The sequence below is a fragment of the Phyllobates terribilis genome, unplaced genomic scaffold, assembly GCF_046119375.1.
Source record: "Phyllobates terribilis strain yellow unplaced genomic scaffold, ASM4611937v1 Scaffold_10__3_contigs__length_209671492, whole genome shotgun sequence".
NCBI lineage: Eukaryota > Metazoa > Chordata > Amphibia > Anura > Dendrobatidae > Phyllobates > Phyllobates terribilis.
Window position 1 is genome coordinate 165244820 of NW_027362770.1, and position 17398 is coordinate 165262217.

General features: G+C 46.6%; 1 protein-coding gene across 2 annotated transcripts in view; it reads right to left on the reverse strand.

Moving 5' to 3' along the window:
• The window catches only part of SMC1B (structural maintenance of chromosomes 1B), a 100349-nt gene extending 83992 nt beyond the window's left edge, over positions 1–16357 (reverse strand). The window contains exon 1 of one of the 2 annotated variants that reach the window (XM_073650062.1): positions 16152–16357. In XM_073650062.1, the coding sequence (XP_073506163.1) occupies positions 16152–16269 (118 nt within the window). In that variant the 5' untranslated portion in view covers positions 16270–16357. The remainder of the gene's footprint in view (positions 1–16151) is intronic. The other variant, XM_073650064.1, reaches the window with a different exon arrangement.
• Positions 16358–17398: the final 1041 nt, after the last annotated feature.

Consider the following 17398-nt stretch of genomic DNA (forward strand, 5'->3'; position numbering starts at 1 on the left):
CTCAGGGTGCATCAGTGTCGGCACAAACTATCCATCGACGATTGAATGAAATTAAACACTATGGAAGGAGAACCCCACTGCTGACACAGACATAAAATAGCTAGACTGCAGTGTGCCAAGATGTACGTGAGTAAGCCAAAATCCTTCTGGGAAAGTATCTTGTGGACAGATGAGACCAAGATAGAGCTTTTTAATGAATCACATCATTCTACTGTTTACCAAAAACGGAATGAGGCCTACAAAGAAAAGAACATAGCACCTACAATCAAATATGGTGGAGGTTCAAAGATGTTTTGGAGTTGTTTTGCTGCCTCTGGCACTGGGTGCCTTGACTGTGTGCAAGGCGTCATGAAATCTGAAGATTACCAAAGCATTTTGGGTGACAATGTGGTGCCCACTGTCAGAAAGCTGGGTTTGCGTCCTAGGTCATGGGTCTTCCAGCAGGACAATGACCCCAAACATACTTCAAGAAGCCCCCAGAAATGGATGGAAACAAAGCGCTGGAGAATTCTGAAGTGGCAGCAACGAGTCCGGATCTAAATCCCATTGATCACCTGCGGAGAGATCTTGTAATTGCTGTTGGGAGAAGACGCCTTCACATATGAGAGACCTGGAGCAGTTTACAAAACAAGAGCCCAAGATTCCAGCTGAGAAGTGTAAGAAGTTGTTGATGGTTACAGAAAGCGATTGATGCAGTTATTTATTCCAAAGGGTGTGCAACCAAATATTAAGTTGAGGGCGCCAACAATTTTATCCGGCCCATTTTTGGGGTTTAATATTAATTCAAAATCCCACCATTTTAAACCATTTTCTAACATATATTAGTAAAAAAAAAAAAAAACATGGAGATTGATGAATGGTAATATGGCTGCAGGATCAGACTACACAGGGTTTGTTTTGTAGTCTGTTACTATGGAAACGTATAGGTCTGCCTGGGAGCTGTGGACACAAATCAATAGGAGGTTTTAATTGGGACTATGAAAAACTGTACTTTTTTTTTTTTTTTTTGTATTTTATTCTAAATAACGATACCTTGATTTGCAGTGTGTGGGGGGGGGGTCTCGTGAGGGGTCCAACTTGGCACTGCATCGTGGTTTTTGTTTGGGATTCTTAAAGGTGTTGTCTTAAAAGTATTAAATTGCAAAACATGACGCGTTACAACTATTTAATTTTTTAATTCTATAGTTGCTTGTTGCCTAGGTTACAGGCCACCTCTGCAGTCTATCTGCGGTGACTAGTCACCTAGGCAAAGAGCACACAGTTGAAGCTGGAGCACTCTGTTAGCTCCCAATTCCTTGCAGCTTCAGTCGTCCCCCTGTGCTCCTTGCAGCGCTGGAGTGCACTCGTTTCGTGCCATCGGCGTCAACCGATCAGGAGCGCCCCTCCTCCCCTGACAATGTGTTTTTACTCAGGACTCTCATTTATTTTGAGTCTTATGCCCTGGAGACCGCCTTGCACATCAATGTAATAGCCACTGATTTCATTGGCCATGTAATACTTTAAATCTCCTGCGGGAGTGCTGTAGGGAAATCAAATCCTTTTTTTTGTTCAATCTGTAAAATTGTAATAAAAGTATATAATATATAAAAATATATATTGTATGATGGAGAATATAAAAATGTGTCTTTGGTAACCGCTCCCAAGTCTAACACCCCCACTTTAAAACTGTTTGTTTCCCCCCACCGAGCTCCACGGTTTGGGTTGTTTTCTGTCTTCGGATTGCGGTTTCTCATCAGGATCCCACTGACTTTCTATAAGTCATATCCGGGTCTGTGGCCAGCTACCAGCGGGGTCTCATCGGGGCGACGTCGGAGTTCTACTAAGACAGCTTTGATCCTTTTACATGCCGAACGGGATCACAAACATATTTTTTCTGTCGGAAACTAGGTCACTCGGCTCGTAAGTAAATATCTTTATCCTGTTAAGACGTCAACAGACTTCTTTTAACTCTATCTACTAAGGTTTATTAAAGGAACACTCCGAATAAAACTGTATGGTCCTGTTATTCAGTGCAGGGCCTGAGGGGGCGGAGCATGTCACAAGGATTCTCTCATTGGTGTTCCATGCCCCGCCCCTTCAGGCCCTGCACTGATTATAGCACATTGTAATTGGTGTTCTCTGCTTTCCTGTTCTTCATTATACAGAGACACATTGGTCGGCAGGTGAGCTGTATACACAAAATGGTAGGGGATTGTTCATTATACAGAGACACATTGGTCGACAGGTGAGCTGTATACACAAAACGGTAGGGGATTGTTCATTATACAGAGACACATTGGTCGACAGGTGAGCTGTATACACAAAACGGTAGGGGATTGTTCATTATACAGAGACACATTGGTCGGCAGGTGAGCTGTACACACAAAACATTATAGGATTTTTCATTACACAGAAACTGCTTTGGAGCTGTGTACACAAAACGAGGATTTTTCATTTTACGGAGATATATAGTCTGTATCGGAGTTGTATATACAGTACAACGGGATTTTATATATTCCGAAGACACAGGTCTGCATTGGAGCTGTATATACAAAACGGTTGGGGATTTTTCATGTTGCGGAGACATATTGGTTTGTATTGGAGCTGTATACACCAAACGGTAGGGAAATTTTCACTTTGCTCAAACACATTGGTCTGCATTGGAGCTGTATACACAAAACGGTAGGGGATTTTTAATTTTATGGAGACACATTGGTCTGTATCACAGCAGTATCCACAAAATGGTAGCGGATTTTTCATTATACAGGGTCTCCTAAGTCTGCGTTGGAGCTGCATACACAAAACGGTAGGGGCTTTTTCATTTCGTGGAGACACATTGGTCTGTATTGGAGCTGTATACACAAAACAGTAGGGGATTTTTCATTTCACAGAGACATATTGCTTTTTATTGGAGCTATATACACCAAACGGTAGGGACATTTTCAATTTGCTCAAACACATTGGTCTGCATTGGAGCTGTATACATAAAACGGTGGGGAATTTATTTTCTGAGCTGCAGTGACATCTGCCATTCATTTTCCTAGATCCCCTAGTAAAACCCAAAAACTCATAAAATACCAAGACATCCACATCAGGACAAAAGTTACGATATTCCAGGAAAGATAAAATCATAGAAACGAAGCAACTAAACCTATAAACTGCTCGGTCGGAAAATTGGCTTTTTAACCTTTTTTTTTTCAAAAATTTTGGAAATTGATGATTTTTACTCCTATAAATGGAGATACCATAACTGGGGCCGTGACGTCGGTCCATCCCCGGCCCAGAAAAGTGTTCTCATTCTTGGCAAAGTGTAGAAGTTACAAGCTTTCCGAATGTCACAGACGTAGATGAAGCGCCAGATCCTCACAATGGCTCATCAATCAATCTGCTTTACAATGTGCTGGAAGAGAGCGGATGAAGAGAAGCAGAAGCACGGGATCGGGGATTACGAGCTAGAAAGAAAATATAAAGTTGCCTTTAAGCAGGTCCGGTCACTTGCCATAAATGTGTAATTGTTTAACCTGGTGTAAAAGCCCTGGTTCTCTTGAATCCGGCGATGTCTTTCTTTTCTTTCTGCGCCTCTCCGTTCCTGAGATATGGCCCCTTTTGTCACATATATAAATCGAGCCTTTTTAGTCAAGTGGGCTTTATCCCTCAAACTGTTCTTTGTGGGTGTGTTCTTTAGAACCATGCCCTGTTGGATAACAAGACAAGATTTCTATAAAGAGAAGAGAAGACGATATCTCAGGGATGGAGAGGCGCAGGAAGAAAAGAAAAACATCGCCGGATTCAGGAGAACAGCGGCATTTTCACGAGGTAAAAAAAAAATGACATTTTTATGACAAGTGACAGATCCTCTAAACTTGACTTAAAGGGAATGGATGACCTTAAAGTATATATTGACACACTTTTATTTTCTCTACATGATAAAATGACATGTCAGTAAGCAACCTCTCTTGGGAGAGTGTAAGAAGCATGCTCTGTGACAGTGTAGGTAGCATGCTCTGTGACAGTGTAGTGAGCATGCTCTGTGACAGTATAGGGAGCATGCTCTGTGACAATGAAAGGAACATGCTCTGTGACAGTGTAGTGAACATGCTCTGTGACAGTGTAGTGAGCATGCTCTGTGACAGTATAGTGAACATGCTCTGTGACAGTGTAGTGAGCATGCTCTGTGACAGTGTAGGGAGCATGCTCTGTGACAGTGTTAGGAGCATGCTCTGTGACAGTGTAGGGAGCAGGCTCTGTGACTGTAGGGAGCAGGCTCTGTGACAGTGTAGAGAGAATGCTCTGTGACAGTGTAGTGAGAATGCTCTGTGACAGTGTAGTGAACATGCTCTGTGACAGTGTAGGGAGCAGGCTCTGTGACAATGAAAGGAACATGCTCTGTGACAGTGTAGTGAACATGCTCTGTGACAGTGTAGTGAACATGCTCTGTGACAATGAAAGGAACATGCTCTGTGACAGTGTAGTGAACATGCTCTGTGACGGTGTAGTGAACATGCTCTGTGACAGTGTTAGGAGCATGCTCTGTGACAGTGTAGTGAGCATGCTCTGTGACACTGTTGTGAGCATGCTCTGTGACAGTGTAGTGAGCATGCTCTGTGACGGCGTAGGGAGCATGCTCTGTAACAGTGTTGGGAGCATGCTCTGTGATGGCGTAATGAGCATGCTCTGTGACAGTGTAGTGAGCATGCTCTATGACGGTGTAGTGAACATGCTCTGTGACAGTGTAGTGAACATGCTCTGTGACAGTGTAGTGAGCATGCTCTATGACGGTGTAGTGAACATGCTCTGTGACAGTGTAGTGAGCATGCTCTGTGACAGTGTAGGGAGCATGCTCTGTGACGGCGTAGTGAGCATGCTCTGTGACGGCGTAGTGAGCATGCTCTGTGACGGCGTAGTGAGCATGCTCTGTGACGGCGTAGTGAGCATGCTCTGTGACGGCGTAGTGAGCATGCTCTGTGACGGCGTAGTGAGCATGCTCTGTGACGGCGTAGTGAGCATGCTCTGTGACAGTGTAGTGAGCATGCTCTGTGACAGTGTAGTGAGCATGCTCTGTGACGGCGTAGGGAGCATGCTCTGTGACGGCGTAATGAGCATGCTCTGTGACGGCGTAATGAGCATGCTCTGTGACAGTGTAGGGAGCATGCTCTGTGACAGTGTAGTGAGCATGCTCTGTGAAGGCGTAGTGAGCATGCTCTATGACGGCGTAGTGAGCATGCTCTGTGACAGTGTAGTGAGCATGCTCTGTGACAGTGTAGTGAGCATGCTCTGTGACGGCGTAGGGAGCATGCTCTGTGACAGTGTTAGGAGCATGCTCTTTGACAGTGCTGTGAGCATGCTCTGTGACAGTGTAGTGAGCATGCTCTGTGACAGTGTAGTGAACGTGCTCTGTTACAGTGTAGTGAGCATGCTCTGTGACGGTGCAGTGAGCATGCTCTGTGACAGAGTAGGGAGCATGTTCTTTGACAGTGTAGTGAGCATGCTCTGTGAAGGCGTAGTGAGCATGCTCTGTGAAGGCGTAGTGAGCATGCTCTGTGACGGCGTAGTGAGCATGCTCTGTGACAGTGTAGTGAGCATGCTCTGTGACAGTGTAGTGAGCATGCTCTGTGATGGCGTAGGGAGCATGCTCTGTGACAGTGTTAGGAGCATGCTCTTTGACAGTGCTGTGAGCATGCTCTGTGACAGTGTAGTGAGCATGCTCTGTGAAGGCGTAGTGAGCATGCTCTGTGACGGCGTAGTGAGCATGCTCTGTGACAGTGTTAGGAGCATGCTCTTTGACAGTGCTGTGAGCATGCTCTGTGACAGTGTAGTGAGCGTGCTGTGTGACAGTGCAGTGAGCGTGCTCTGTGACAGTGTAGTGAGCATGCTCTGTGACGGTGTAGTGAGCATGCTCTGTGACAGAGTAGGGAGCATGGTCTGTGACAGTGTAGTGAGCATGCTCTTTGACAGTGTAGTGAACATGCTCTGTGACAATGAAAGGAACATGCTCTGTGACAGTGTAGTGAGCATGCTCTGTGACAGTATAGTGAACATGCTCTGTGACAGTGTAGTGAACATGCTCTGTGACAGTGTAGTGAGCATGCTCTGTGACAGTGTAGTGAGCATGCTCTGTGACAGTATAGTGAACATGCTCTGTGACAGTGTAGTGAGCATGCTCTGTGACAGTGTAGTGAGCATGCTCTGTGACAGTGTTAGGAGCATGCTCTGTGACAGTGTAGGGAGCAGGCTCTGTGACTGTAGGGAGCAGGCTCTGTGACAGTGTAGAGAGAATGCTCTGTGACAGTGTAGTGAGAATGCTCTGTGACAGTGTAGTGAACATGCTCTGTGACAGTGTAGGGAGCAGGCTCTGTGACAATGAAAGGAACATGCTCTGTGACAGTGTAGTGAACATGCTCTGTGACAGTGTAGTGAACATGCTCTGTGACAATGAAAGGAACATGCTCTGTGACAGTGTAGTGAACATGCTCTGTGACGGTGTAGTGAACATGCTCTGTGACAGTGTTAGGAGCATGCTCTGTGACAGTGTAGTGAGCATGCTCTGTGACACTGTTGTGAGCATGCTCTGTGACAGTGTAGTGAGCATGCTCTGTGACGGCGTAGGGAGCATGCTCTGTAACAGTGTTGGGAGCATGCTCTGTGATGGCGTAATGAGCATGCTCTGTGACAGTGTAGTGAGCATGCTCTATGACGGTGTAGTGAACATGCTCTGTGACAGTGTAGTGAGCATGCTCTATGACGGTGTAGTGAACATGCTCTGTGACAGTGTAGTGAGCATGCTCTGTGACAGTGTAGGGAGCATGCTCTGTGACGGCGTAGTGAGCATGCTCTGTGACGGCGTAGTGAGCATGCTCTGTGACGGCGTAGTGAGCATGCTCTGTGACGGCGTAGTGAGCATGCTCTGTGACAGTGTAGTGAGCATGCTCTGTGACAGTGTAGTGAGCATGCTCTGTGACGGCGTAGGGAGCATGCTCTGTGACGGCGTAGTGAGCATGCTCTATGACGGCGTAATGAGCATGCTCTGTGACAGTGTAGGGAGCATGCTCTGTGACAGTGTAGTGAGCATGCTCTGTGAAGGCGTAGTGAGCATGCTCTATGATGGCGTAGTGAGCATGCTCTGTGACAGTGTAGTGAGCATGCTCTGTGACAGTGTAGTGAGCATGCTCTGTGACGGCGTAGGGAGCATGCTCTGTGACAGTGTTAGGAGCATGCTCTTTGACAGTGCTGTGAGCATGCTCTGTGACAGTGTAGTGAGCATGCTCTGTGACAGTGTAGTGAACGTGCTCTGTTACAGTGTAGTGAGCATGCTCTGTGACGGTGCAGTGAGCATGCTCTGTGACAGAGTAGGGAGCATGTTCTTTGACAGTGTAGTGAGCATGCTCTGTGAAGGCGTAGTGAGCATGCTCTGTGAAGGCGTAGTGAGCATGCTCTGTGACGGCGTAGTGAGCATGCTCTGTGACAGTGTAGTGAGCATGCTCTGTGACAGTGTAGTGAGCATGCTCTGTGATGGCGTAGGGAGCATGCTCTGTGACAGTGTTAGGAGCATGCTCTTTGACAGTGCTGTGAGCATGCTCTGTGACAGTGTAGTGAGCATGCTCTGTGACAGTGTAGTGAGCGTGCTCTGTGACAGTGTAGTGAGCGTGCTCTGTGACAGTGTAGTGAGCATGCTCTGTGACGGTGTAGTGAGCATACTCTGTGACAGAGTAGGGAGCATGCTCTGTGACAGTGTAGTGAGCATGCTCTGTGAAGGCGTAGTGAGCATGCTCTGTGACGGCGTAGTGAGCATGCTCTGTGACAGTGTTAGGAGCATGCTCTTTGACAGTGCTGTGAGCATGCTCTGTGACAGTGTAGTGAGCATGCTCTGTGACAGTGTAGTGAGCGTGCTGTGTGACAGTGCAGTGAGCGTGCTCTGTGTCAGTGTAGTGAGCATGCTCTGTGACGGTGTAGTGAGCATGCTCTGTGACAGAGTAGGGAGCATGCTCTGTGACAGTGTAGTGAGCATGCTCTGTGACAGTGTAGTGAACATGCTCTGTGACAATGAAAGGAACATGCTCTGTGACAGTGTAGTGAGCATGCTCTGTGACAGTATAGTGAACATGCTCTGTGACAGTGTAGTGAACATGCTCTGTGACAGTGTAGTGAGCATGCTCTGTGACAGTGTAGTGAGCATGCTCTGTGACAGTATAGTGAACATGCTCTGTGACAGTGTAGTGAGCATGCTCTGTGACAGTGTAGTGAGCATGCTCTGTGACAGTGTTAGGAGCATGCTCTGTGACAGTGTAGGGAGCAGGCTCTGTGACAGTGTAGGGAGCAGGCTCTGTGACAGTGTAGTGAGAATGCTCTGTGACAGTGTAGTGAGAATGCTCTGTGACAGTGAAGTGAACATGCTCTGTGACAGTGTAGGGAGCAGGCTCTGTGACAATGAAAGGAACATGCTCTGTGACAGTGTAGTGAACATGCTCTGTGACAGTGTAGTGAACATGCTCTGTGACAATGAAAGGAACATGCTCTGTGACAGTGTAGTGAACATGCTCTGTGACGGAGTAGTGAACATGCTCTGTGACAGTGTTAGGAGCATGCTCTGTGACAGTGTAGTGAGCATGCTCTGTGACACTGTTGTGAGCATGCTCTTTGACAGTGTAGTGAGTGTGCTCTGTGACAGTGTAGTGAGCATGCTCTGTGACAGTATAGTGAGCATGCTCTGTGACGGCGTAGGGAGCATGCTCTGTAACAGTGTTGGGAGCATGATCTGTGATGGCGTAATGAGCATGCTCTGTGACAGTGTTGTGAGCATGCTCTATGACGGTGTAGTGAACATGCTCTGTGACAGTGCAGTGAGCATGCTCTGTGACAGTGTAGGGAGCCGGCTCTGTGACAGTGTAGGGAGCATGCTTTGTGACGGCGTAATGAGCATGCTCTGTGACAGTGTAGGGAGCATGCTCTGTGACAGTGTAGTGAGCATGCTCTGTGACGGCGTAGGGAGCATGCTCTGTGACGGCGTAATGAGCATGCTCTGTGACAGTGTAGGGAGCATGTTCTGTGACAGTGTAGTGAGCATGCTCTGTGAAGGCGTAGTGAGCATGCTCTGTGACGGCGTAGTGAGCATGCTCTGTGACAGTGTAGTGAGCATGCTCTGTGACAGTGTAGTGAGCATGCTCTGTGACGGCGTAGGGAGCATGCTCTGTGACAGTGTTAGGAGCATGCTCTTTGACAGTGCTGTGAGCATGCTCTGTGACAGTGTAGTGAGCATGCTCTGTGACAGTGTAGTGAGCGTGCTCTGTGACAGTGTAGTGAGCATGCTCTGTGACGGTGTAGTGAGCATGCTCTGTGACAGAGTAGGGAGCATGCTCTGTGACAGTGTAGTGAGCATGCTCTGTGAAGGCGTAGTGAGCATGCTCTGTGACGGCGTAGTGAGCATGCTCTGTGACGGTGTAGTGAGCATGCTCTGTGACTGTGTAGTGAGCATGCTCTGTGACGGCGTAGGGAGCATGCTCTGTGACAGTGTTAGGAGCATGCTCTTTGACAGTGCTGTGAGCATGCTCTGTGACAGTGTAGTGAGCATGCTCTGTGACAGTGTAGTGAGCGTGCTCTGTGACAGTGTAGTGAGCATGCTCTGTGACGGCGAAGGGAGCATGCTCTGTGACAGTGTTAGGAGCATGCTCTTTGACAGTGCTGTGAGCATGCTCTGTGACAGTGTAGTGAGCATGCTCTGTGACAGTGTAGTGAGCATGCTCTGTGACAGTGTAGTGAGCGTGCTCTGTGACAGTGAAGTGAGCATGCTCTGTGACGGTGTAGTGAGCATGCTCTGTGACAGAGTAGGGAGCATGCTCTGTGACAGTGTAGTGAGCATGCTCTGTGAAGGCGTAGTGAGCATGCTCTGTGACGGCGTAGTGAGCATGCTCTGTGACAGTGTAGTGAGCATGCTCTGTGACAGTGTAGTGAGCATGCTCTGTGACGGGGTAGGGAGCATGCTCTGTGACAGTGTTAGGAGCATGCTCTTTGACAGTGCTGTGAGTATGCTCTGTGACAGTGTAGTGAGCATGCTCTGTGACAGTGTAGTGAGCGTGCTCTGTGACAGTGTAGTGAGCGTGCTCTGTGACAGTGTAGTGAGCACGCTCTGTGACGGTGTAGTGAGCATGCTCTGTGACAGAGTAGGGAGCATGCTCTGTGACAGTGTAGTGAGCATGCTCTGTGACAGTGTAGTGAACATGCTCTGTGACAATGAAAGGAACATGCTCTGTGACAGTGTAGTGAGCATGCTCTGTGACAGTATAGTGAACATGCTCTGTGACAGTGTAGTGAACATGCTCTGTGACAGTGTAGTGAGCATGCTCTGTGACAGTGTTAGGAGCATGCTCTGTGACAGTGTAGGGAGCAGGCTCTGTGACAGTGTAGGGAGCAGGCTCTGTGACAGTGTAGTGAGAATGCTCTTTGACAGTGTAGTGAGCATGCTCTGTGACAATGAAAGGAACATGCTCTGTGACAGTGTAGTGAACACGCTCTGTGACAGTGTAGTGAACATGCTCTGTGACAATGAAAGGAACATGCTCTGTGACAAAGAAAGGAACATGCTCTGTGACAGTGTAGTGAACATGCTCTGTGACGGTGTGGTGAACATGCTTTGTGACAGTGTTAGGAGCATGCTCTGTGACAGTGTAGTGAGCATGCTCTGTGACACTGTTGTGAGCATGCTCTGTGACGGTGTTGTGAGCATGCTCTGTGACAGAGTAGGGAGCATGCTCTGTGACAGTGTAGTGAGCATGCTCTGTGACAGTGTAGTGAGCATGCTCTGTTACAGTGCTGTGAGCATGCTCTATGATGGTGTAGACAGCATGCTCTGTGATGGCGTAGTGAGCATTATTGAGTTCAATGTGTCACAAGTATACAATAAGCTTATTAGCTCCCTCTAGTGGTAGATTCAGGAAGTGGATTTTTTTTCTTTTATGTTGATATGATTTTTTGTATTGAGCTACTACTGCCATAAAGATGTATGACACTATCTTATGTAGGGTAATTCTTTACTGTACTGACCCACTACAATGTTTAGTGCTGATTCCAACCTGGCATCTTGGGGACCTTGTTGTCCTCTCATTGCCTGCCTCGATCTGTCGTGCTGTGGGTCATTATGACCTGGCAGCCATACCGGTCCTGTCTCCAAATTCTCAGCTTGCAAGTTTTTTTCTCCCTTGCCAACTTCAACAACATCTTGTCTGGTTGCACAAGTCATTTTGTTATGTAACCGCAGATCATTAATAAAACACTTAAGAATTAAGAAACTTCTTCTGGTTTCTTGACTTAACCCTTCTCGAATTTCTGGATCCTGCGCAAACGTGAAATTCATTGTTGTCTCAGTTTTACGGCCAGACAGAATGACCATGAAACTGTCTCCCCAGAGAAGAGTCACTCCGCTCTCCGGAGGTAAATATTCGGCATGGGGTGAGAGTCGCCCCGCAGAGTTACGAGAGGCTTGCTAGCACCGAAGGTCAGAATGTCTATGATTATTTATTACATCCCTTTTTCTTAGAACTTGCTAATGCCAGAGGAGGACATTACTCAGGATTTTATCCTTTCTCAGAACTAATACTCTACGCTCCTTCCCTTAAATGGTTACTGTTGTCTTAACAAACTCTGCATGAATCAGTAGTGCAAGCGAACTTAAGAAACTTTATAATATATCTTAGAAATCTACTTCTTTCTCCACTTATGAGCCACTTCTTATTTCTGAACTAAAATCTGTCCTCAAAACAAGACAGTCTGCCATCTCACTGAGGTATCAGATTACAGCTGCTTATTAAAGTCTATGGAAAAGTGAGGAGTGGAATGAGATAGACAGGTGATGCTGCTGCTTTTTTAGAAAAGGTTTATCGCATCCCAGAGCTGGATTCACAGGTACACTGCTCAGTGCTGCTGTAGAATGTTCTCCACGCTGCTGCAACGTTTTAGAAAGTGTTTATCTCATCCCAGAGCTGGATTTACATCTACACTGCCAGTGCTAAATTATAATGTCCTCCATGCTGCTGCTTTTCAGAAAAGGTTTATCTAATCCCAGATCTGGATTCACAGCTACACTGCTCAGTCCTGCTGTATAATGTCCTCCATGCTGCAACTTTTTACAAAGTGTTTTTATCATCCCAGAGCTGGATTCACAGGTACACTGCTCAGTGCTGCCGTTTAATGTTCTCCATGCTGCTGCTGCTTTTTAGAAAGTGTTTATCTCATCCCACAGCTGGATTCACAGCTATGCTGCTTAGTGCTGCTGTATAATGACCTCAATGCTGTTGCAGCTTTTAAAAATGGTGTATCTCATCCCAGATCTGGATTCACAGCTACCCTGCTCAGTGCTGCGGTATAGTGTCCTACATGTTACTTCTGCTTTTTAGAAAGGGTTTATCTCAGTCCAGAGCTGGATTCACAGCTACACTGCTCAGTGCTTCTGTATAATGTATAATCTGACCTACCATAAGTAATATATCCCATCTGCAATAAAAAGGACATCTAGGGGCAGAGCTTAATCCTTTTGTCTTACTGTATACAGAGAAGAGGGGAGAGGCTGCTGCTGCAGCCAGTTGTCTACCAGGGAGTAGACATGACTGATCTACTGAGACAGTAATCTGATCTACCCAAAGTAATATATCCTATGGGCATTAAAATGAATATCTAGAGACAGGGCTTAATCCTTGTGTCTTACTGTAGACAGAGAAGTGGAGCGAGGCTGTTGCTTTAGCCAGTTGTCTAACAGCCAGAAGCAGTACAATACGGAGAAGGAGGGAGGGTACATGGCTGAGCCCCAGACCGTAATCTGATCTACTCAAAGTAATATATTCCCCTGCATTTAAAGAGATATCTTGGGGCAGACCTTAATCCTTGTGACCTACTGTAGACAGAGAAGTGGGGTGAGGCTGCTGCTGCAGCCAGTTGTCTAACAGCCAGACGCAGTACAATGAGAAGGAGGGAGGGTACATGGCTGAGCCCGAGACCGTAATCTGATCTACCCAAAGTAATATATTCCCCTGCATTAAAAGAGATATCTTGGGGCAGACCTTAATCCATGTGTCCTTCTGTAGAGAGAAGAGGGGGGAGGCCGCTGCTGCAGCCAGTTGTCTAACAGGCAGATGCAGGCCAATAAGAAGGGGGAGGAGACATGGCTGATCTATTGAGACAGTCATCTGATCTACCATAAGTAATATAGTCCCCCTGCATTAAAAGGGTTATCTAAATGGAAAAAAAGTTGTTTATGGTGCTTAAATGCAAAATTCCTGACACTTACTAACATACTGTAATTAAAAAAGCAACTTTGATCTCAAAATTTGAGCAGCAGCACTTCCAGCTTCTTTTCAACACAGTATAGCTTCCTCCCCCTCACTGTGAGTTGTAAGAAGAGGCTGGGTGAGTGGTTGATTTTATTAGCTAAGCCAGCCCCCTTCTTTGTGTATGCAGTGAAGGAGAAGGGGGCTGGCTTAGCTATTGACATGAACAAAAAAATGCTATCCTGTGACGGGCACAAGGCGAGGGTGAAGCTGCCGTTGGGTAGATGATTATTTTTAATGTCGTGGAAAAACCCTACAGGGGTAATTTTTTTGAAGCCGGACAACCCCTTTAACTGGAACTATGTATCTGGAGAGCCTGTATAAGGCTGTTCTCATTGAAACCACTGACAATGTTTTTGGTGTTTTTTCGACATCTTATCTGTTCCTCCCAATACAACAGTTTCTGGTTGTGTAATTTCATTGAGTGTTTCAAGCTGGGATTATGTATTACACAATTTTTGGAAGTGACTCTTCCATCTGATTAGCCTTTGGCTCACGAGGGATGTAAACAGAGGCTAGACTGGATTCTTCTGAGCCAAGGAAAGTTCTTGAAGAATAAAAAAAATTAATAATTCACGGATGGATCCAAATTACCGGCAGATACAAATGAGCTGTTCAAAACTTCCTTTTCACACCACAGCCGGAGCAGGGAACATAGTTTGTCAAAATGAAAGACATCTGCTTATTGGAACATCTTCATCTTTAAGGTGGAGCTGAATGAACAAAACGTAATCCCCCTCCTCCCGTTTTTCTAATTTCTCTGTTATTCCAATTGAAAATATATGAATAAATTGACAACTGGGTGTTACCATTCTCCTTGTGAAAAGGGTGTGTCTCTATAGGATGCCCTGATTGGACAGTGCACACAGCTCCGTCCAATCCATCACTATGGGGGTGCAGCAATGTCTGTTTATATTCCTATATTTATTGCAAAATAAATGACTCTCTTTAACATCAGAATTAGTTGTCCTATGTCGTAAGGTCCTCATGGGTGTTTTGTGCCAGGGCCTGACTATTTAAATCCTACACCACACCTGTCAACTCTGAGGCAACACCTTTTGGGAGATGACAAAAAATTTTTCACCGTGGCCACACTTTTTTCAGACTACATTTCTATAAACCTCTTCCATGCCCCTCTAACCCTTTTCCATGCCTCTTTCACACCGCCTCTGAGCTTCTTTCATGCCCCCGCTGAGCCTCTTCCATGCCCCCTTTGAGACTCTGTCATGCCTTTTATGAGCCTCTTCCATGCTCTCACTGAGTTTCTTCCAAGCCCCCACTAAGCATCTTCCATGCCTCCAGTAAGCATCTCCCATGCCCCCACTGAGCCTATTCCTCTCTGAGCTTTTCCTATGTCCCTCTGAGTGTCTTTCACGGCCCCTCTGAGTATTTTCCATGCCCCCTCTGAGTCTCTTCCTTGCCTCCTCGGAGTTTCTTCCACGCCCCCACTAAGTATCTTCCATGCCCCCACTAAGTATCTTCCATGCCCCCACTGAACCTATTCCACGCCCTCTCTGAGCTTTTTCTATGCCCCTCTGAGCGTCTTTCACCCCCTCTGAGTCTTTTCCATGCCCCCTCTGAGTCTCTTCCTCGCCCCCTCGAAGTTTCTTCCATGCCCCCACTAAGCATCTTCCATGCTCCCACTGAGCCTATTCCACGCCCTCTCTGAGCTTTTTCTATGCCCCTCTGAGCGTCTTTCACCCCCTCTGAGTCTTTTCCATACCCCCTCTGAGTCTCTTCCTCACCCCCTCAGAGTTTCTTCCACACCCCCACTAAGCAACTTCCATGCCCCCCATGAACAGGCTTAGTGCAACCTATTCTGTTTTTCCAGAGCCCATGGGTTGTCCTAGTCTTCACCCTTTAACCCCTGTACAGGGATCTGGACTTACACAATGGTCCCTGGGCAAGGGCCACAGAGTCAGCTGCTGTTCGGTGGAGCAAGCTGGCAAGAAGGATAGTCCGGTCGCCAGGTGAGATCCAGGAGGTCACGTCAGGAACAGAATCGTAAGACAATAGGATGGTCAAAATACTCCTCGACGTCAGAAAACAGGAGGAATCAAGAAAACAACAGAAGCAGCATCACAAGTCCCAGAAATAAAACAGGACTGGTGCTGTCACGCATCATCCGTAACAAAGGCACGACACAAAGCACAGGCAAAAGGGACAGGAGCCGGCACAGATGTTACACTTTGATGCTTTCACTGTGCACTACCACACCACCATTGTGCCTATTCCATGCTCCCTCTGAGTTTCTTCCACGCCACCTGAGTCTCTTCCACGCCTTATTTGAGTTTCTTCCATACCCCCACTGAGCCTCTTCACGCCCCTGACGAGTCTCTTCCAAGGCCCCACTTAGCCTATTTCACGCCGTCTCTTTCACACCCTCTCTGAGCCACTTTCATGCCTCCTCTGAGGCTCTTACTCTTTCTTGCCCCTTATTAGCCTCTCCCATGGTCCCTCTGAGTCTCTTCCATGGCCCCACTGAGCATATTCCACGCCCTCTCTGAACCTCTTCCACACCCCCACTGAGGTTCTTCCATGCCTCCTATGAGCCTTTTTCACTTCCCCACTGAGCCTCTTTCATGCCCCATCTGGGCCTCTTTCATGCCTCCTTTGAACCTCTTACACTTTCTTGCCCCTTATTAGCCTCTTCCATGCTAACTCTGAGCCTATTTCACGCTCCTTCTGAGATCTCACACACTACCTCTGAGATCCTCCGTACCCCCACTCAGCCTCTTCCATGCCCCACTGAATCACTTCCACACCCCATCTGAATCTCTTCAACGCCCCCACTGAGCCTATTCCACTCCCCCTCTGACCTTCTTCCATGCCCCGTCTGAGCTTTTCCATGACCCCTCTTACCTTTTTCCATGCTCCCTCTGAGCCTCTTCCACAGGAGAAACCATTTGAATGTCCTGCTTTCCATGAGTCTTTGAGAAGAAAGTCCTGCTTTCCATGAGTCTTTGAGAAGATCCAGCATGCACCAAAATTTGCAAACTCAGGAGTCAGGGATTTTTCTCTCTCTTTTTCCTGGAGCCTCTCAAAAATCCTGGAAGAGTTGGCAAGTATGCCCTTGGTCCATCCCCTAGTCCTCCTGTGGGTCAATACAACCCTGAAGCCCATCAAAAATTAACTCTGTTGCTGGAGTCGGTGGTGTGCTCTGGGAAATTATTGACACCGACATTTACAGTGGATTGAAAAAGTCTACACACTCCTGCTGTCATGTAAAAAAAATCATAAGAAAAGTAATTTAAGAACCGTTTCCATCTTTAATGTCACCCATAATCTGTACAAATCAATTGAGAAACAAACAAATCATTTTGAGTGGGAAAATAAAAGTAACAAAACTAAAATAATGTGGTTGCGTAAGTGTGAACACCCTCTTATAATTGGGGATGTGGTTGTGCTCAGAATTAGCCAATCACATTTAACCCCATGTTACACAGTAGTCAGTACACAGTTGTCATCATTTATCGTGATTATGATTAACCCCATATAAAGATTTGCTGTTCTAGGAGGATTTTCCTGACATTTTCTTAGCTGCATTTTACAGCAAAAGCCATGATCCGTAAACAGCTTACAACACAGCAAAGGGATCTCACTGTTGAAAGTTATCAGATAGGGGAAGGGTACAGAAAAATTTCCAGGGCATTAGATATACTATGAAACACTGAAGACGGTCATCGAGAAGTGGCTTCAATTTGGCACAACAGTGATATTACTTAGAACTGAACGTCCCTCAAAAATTCATGAAAAGACAAGAAAATAGGTGGTCTGGGTGGCTGCAAAGAGCCCAACAGCAACATCAAGTGAGCTGCAGGAATTTCTGGCAAGTCTTGGTTGTGTACTGCATGTAACAACAATCTCCCATATTCTACGTTTGTCTGGCCTGTGGGGTAAGGTGGCAAGACAGAAGCCTCTACTTATAAAGCTATGTTTCGCCAAAACCTACATCAACTCTGTCAATAGCATGTGGAGAAACATGTTATGGTCTGTTGAGACCAAGGTTGAACATTTTGGCTTTATGCCATACATACCTTTTGGAATTACAGCCAACACTGAGCATCACCAAAAGAACACAATACCCACAGTGAAGCATGGTGGAGGCA